Source organism: Lolium rigidum, chromosome 3 (assembly GCF_022539505.1).
Source record: "Lolium rigidum isolate FL_2022 chromosome 3, APGP_CSIRO_Lrig_0.1, whole genome shotgun sequence".
NCBI lineage: Eukaryota > Viridiplantae > Streptophyta > Magnoliopsida > Poales > Poaceae > Lolium > Lolium rigidum.
In genome coordinates this window covers 345,069,654-345,074,578 of record NC_061510.1, presented here as the reverse complement: position 1 = coordinate 345,074,578, position 4,925 = coordinate 345,069,654, and the positions used below count along the sequence as shown (strand labels likewise).

Genomic DNA, 4,925 nt, shown 5'->3' with positions numbered 1-4,925 from the left:
CCTTCAGGGAACATACCCATGTACTACATCTTGTGCGTCTTATTAAGGTCTCTTTTACCGAGATGCCGTGTTTCTCTCAATAGCTAGTCAGATGTGATGACTTCATCTATCTTAAAGCTCTGTAACTATGGTCTTCATTGAACGCTTTGTGTGTATGTAAATATGGTAGTGATGTGGTTACATGGGACATGATCAAGTCCATGTTCAAATATAAATATATTTCTGATTTTCTATCCCATTCTATCGGTTTGGACCTTTGATTGAGATGCTAGTGCACCAGCTCTATAATCCACATTGTACATAATGTTTCCGCAAGACCTATAAAATCCATGGCGCAATCTGCCGGCTGCCGACTCATGATTCCAGGCAAATGATTGGATCGTGTATATTCACTGAACATACTACTACCTATTTAGGGACATGCGTGTACGTTCCTTGCAATTTGTCCATTGGAGACTGTGCTCCGGTGCAGGTCGTCCAGCCTCCATGCTCCGTCTGATTGGCCGTTGATTGGTTCAGCCTCCTATCCCCGAAACCGGCGGGCGGTCAGCCAGTCCGTAACCACCGTACAGATCACAGCCTGGTTGCAGAACCAGCGCCGCAAGTTGCCAATATAGCAGCTGACGGAAATTCACTAGGATATCAGGTGAAGACGACGTCTTCAGTCACCTAATCAGTACACAAGTTGGGCATTTGGTACCTTGTTCACTCGAATAATTCAGTATATGAGGTCCATTTCTTTTGGTCGAGAAGATGCCTATTTTTCTATCATTGGATTCTTCGGCCATAAAGCAGCGAGATGCATGACAGAAAACAAAAACATTGCTCGTTTGGTCTCAATTGGGGAAGGAATCAACAAATTTATTTGTGATTTTAAGGATCAATCTGTTTGGCTGCCACAAAATTTGTATCGGATTTCAATTGAAAACTTCATGGATTCCATCCCATTCCTTACCTTAATTCCTCTTGGTACCAATCATTTATGTGGATTTGCCAAATAAAATGATAGCACCAATTTCATTTTGTTTCATTTCCACCAAATGAAATGAAATGAAATGAGGGGTGCCACGTGTCCTCTTTCCAAGAGTAAATTTGTTTTCCACTCTGGATTGCATGAACCTTGATGATATGTACCTGAGCACGCTCGTTGTTGCAAGCTCTCTCCACGAGATAGGCAAGGGCACGAGTTGAGACATGAGTGGCAAACAAGTGTCATGTGTGTTTAACTGTTCCGCATGATCGATCGATCGCTAAGAGCTTGTTTGGCAACCATCATTTCATTTTATTTGGAAAAAATGTTTAAATGACAGGGTACCGGAAGGAACTGAAGTTAGATATGGAATGAAAACCATAAAATTCTCAATAGAATTCTGTAACTGATACCGCCACAGCTAACCAAAATTTTATTTGAATCATATGAGTTTTTTTTTTCTATTTCGGTCCGAAATGATGTGATCCAAACGAGGTGTTCCCCGAATGCCGAAGGGGCAGGGCACACGCAGGTACGTGTCTCATACTCTCAATCTTCTGACGGATATATACAACAAGTAGGCAACACGATTATGCATGAAAATGGCAAGCACATCAACGGCAACACTGGATCGGCACACAAGCTTTAGCCAACAATCTGTTAATTCATTGAACAATTCTTTACTGAAATCACACTGGAAATCATACAGCACGAGCAGTGCTCGAGGTCACGACCGAATTAGGCAGCCGCTGCATGATCGGGGCCAAACACCGACCCGACCGATCGATCGGGAAAAAAATAGCAACACATGGCATGTGTCACAAAAAAGCCCGGCATGCAGCAGCCACGGTGACCATGGACTAATAAGGTTATTAATCGACTAGCTAACCGGGAATAGTAGGCGGCGAATGAAGCACCGCGCGCGCGTGCTCGATTAATTTAAGCCTAGCAACCGAACTATCGCACTAGCAGCAGTGCAATGTTGGATTTTTTTTTGTGCTTTTTCTTCGTCTTTGCTGTGCTTGATCGCACGTGAGGTTTTCATGTGGCAATGCAGTACGGCTCGAGGATGAAGAGTGGATTCTGCCGCAGCTGCCGGCACCGGCGCACGCTCTGCAGCAGGTCGTGCTTGTCGCCCCGCCGCGAGGTGAAGAGGAGGAGATGCTGCTGCTTGTTGTCGGTGGTCGCCAAGGCCGACGGGTGCTGCCCGCCGCACCCTTCGTCGTCGTCGTCGTCGTCGCAGGGAGTGGGCGGGGCGCCGGTCTCGGTCGACGCCACCGCCACCGCGGCAGCGAGCGTCGTCGTGGACGAGGGCACCCGGCGCAGCGTTGGCTTTGGCGCCGCATCGTCGCGGGCGGACGGCTCGGGGAGCGGCGCGTCCGCGTGCTGCCCACGGGGCTGGTCGAAGGTGAAGGGCGTGCTGCCCACGAACTTGTTGATGACGAGCGTCGACCGGTGCACCTTGGCGGCGGCGGGCGCCTGGGGCTGCGAGCTGACCTTCACCTCCACGACGGTTCCCCTGTCCACCACCTCCACCTCCTCCTCGTCCTCGTCGTCCTCCTCCATTTCCATGGCCACCTCCTGCTCCTGCTCGCACTTGTCCTCCACGATCGGGAAGTAGGACGCCTCGGTCGCCCCGGTGCTGCCGTTGCTTGCCACGCCCTGCCCGCGGGCAGAGCACTCGATGAAGGAGAGGCAGAGGCGGCCATCCTGGCGGTTTGCCTGGAGGTACCCGCGCGGCCTCACGACCACCGCCTCCATGACGAGGCGCCCGTCTTGGCGGCTCGAGCACATCTTCAGGCACGTCCCGTCGCGGCTCGACATGGACGGCAGCGGCGGCGGGAAAGAGCGGGGCGGCGACCGCCTCACGCCCGGGCGGTGGTAGTTCACTGCCACGAGGTCGTCCTTCACTTCAGCCTGCTCGTCCGAGTAGGCCGCAGTGTGCTGCCAGAAAGACTCCTCTGCCTCGACAGGCGCTGCCGGCAGAGGGGAACCGAAGAAGCTAAGCATGTCGACGGCGTCAAGCGAAGCGGTGAAGTCGCCTGAGCCGGTCTCGCAGCCGAGGCTCTCGGTGCAGATCTCGAGGCTCTTCTGGCTCATCGACCGGCGCACGCGCGGGCTGACGTACGGCTTGGAGACCACCTTCTTGGCGGCAGCCACCTTGTCGTCCACGCCGGCGGCCTGGATGGCATTCCAGATGTCCACCTGAGCAGGCCGGTCGTCAGCCACCACCACCTCCGGTTTGTACAGCTCGGCGGGGCGCAGCCAGGTAGGCGCCTGGAACGCCGCCGGGACACGGCACACGGCCACCGACATCTTCGACTTGCGGAGGAAGATGCGAAGTGGCAGTTGCGGGAAGCTTGCTCCCTGTGAAGGAGCTGCTGATTTAGCTAGTGTAGTACGTCTTGCTGCTGCTCTGCAATCTACTAGATCACTTGTGGCTCTTGCTCTGCTCTGTTGCTGGCACGGATGGTTTGGGTGGTGAGCTCGGAGGGCTATTTGTAGGCAGGGGGAAGGAGAGAGACTGGATGGCATTGGCCGTCCAAGGCCAAAGGAGAGGGCCCCATGCTCCCCCCACCACTTGCCTCCGCCACCATGCTCTGTTTTTCCTTTGCCTTTTCTCTATTTATACTTTGGCATTTTTTTTATTACTGGTTCGCGCGCACGGTTCGATCACCATGAACTAACATATATGATGTTAACTTGATTGTGCTTAGTCGCTTACCACAGTCCATAGATATAGGCAGGTGTAGTTTTTTTTCGATAAATAGGTAGGTGTAGGTAAGAACAACTAAGATCTAACCGAGGTAGAAGGCCATTAGATGTGCATGTGTGGAATCTCGATGAAGTGTGTCGGACAGTGCAGTCTCCGATACTATCCCACGATCGTCAAAGTGTTGAACGTACAACACATCTGTCGGTATCCAGACGTAGGAGGAGGAGCACCAACGGCAGACTGCTAGGTCCAGTTCGACGGCTAGGCTGGAGTGGGGCGCTAGGGTTCCCAACACATGGGAACGGTCTAACTATGCATTTTGGGCAACGGCTGCCCCACTATATATAGGTAGTAACTCTGGGTTTCACAACACTTACGGCCCACTTCCTAAAACCCTAATTTGGTCACCGCGACTCTAAGTCGCTGACCCAGTCCATGTCTGGCGCGGGTCCAACCCAAACGACTCACTTCTTAGTCGGATCACATTCGGTTCGCTCCTTACTCTTAAGTGTGTGATCCCATAGGCTCATGGCCACTTGGACACAATTGGAATCTGACTCGCAATCGATCAGTCGGGAGCGACTCCTAGCAGAACATGGCGACTCCAAATACCATAGAGTCATGAAGACAAACTTTTCCAATGTGACTTTCATCTAAGTCCCTTTTGCTTCACGATATACCTTGTCAAGCTATGGCGAGTTGTTGTCATTTCTTTAATAGATCAACTCTCTTCTCGATCTGTGATATGTGATTCATTTGATTAAATTTTAGTCGGCCTCCTCCGTCAACACCAAACCGAGTCGCGTATGGTCATGCTTTCGAATCATATGATCCTAGAGGATCCAGAGAATATCTCTCCTAGTCGGGGAGGGAAAATCTCATCTTTGTTATACACGTCATGCAATTTGATTCTCAGTCGACCCGCTGTCTTTATAGATGCCTTGTCATAAAACAACGTTTGATAGAACCTAAGTCAGCCAATTCAGAACTCAGATCGTGCAATCACCTCAGGTCTAAGGATTCCATTGATTGAGACATACAATTGACGACTTGCTCGTTGTGTCTCAATATGGGCCAGTCTAACCCACTAAACACTTTAGCCGAGTCCGTGTAAGTCAGATTAGCATCACCATGCCCATGAGAAGTGGAGCCAAGTCATCTTCCAACTGGCACATTAGTCTAAGTCGTGTATCTATCACAACCACGATGGCTAAGGATAATGTAGTATGAACAACACAA

General features: G+C 51.2%; 1 protein-coding gene across 1 annotated transcript; it reads right to left on the bottom strand.

Moving 5' to 3' along the window:
• Nucleotides 1–1,634: 1,634 nt before the first annotated feature.
• On the bottom strand, nt 1,635–3,505 carry LOC124697167 (protein FAF-like, chloroplastic). Its single transcript, XM_047229796.1, has one exon. It carries the CDS (start codon nt 3,503–3,505, stop codon nt 2,012–2,014), a length of 1,494 nt encoding a protein of 497 aa, XP_047085752.1. The 3' UTR covers nt 1,635–2,011.
• Between the last annotated feature and the right edge of the window lie 1,420 nt (nt 3,506–4,925).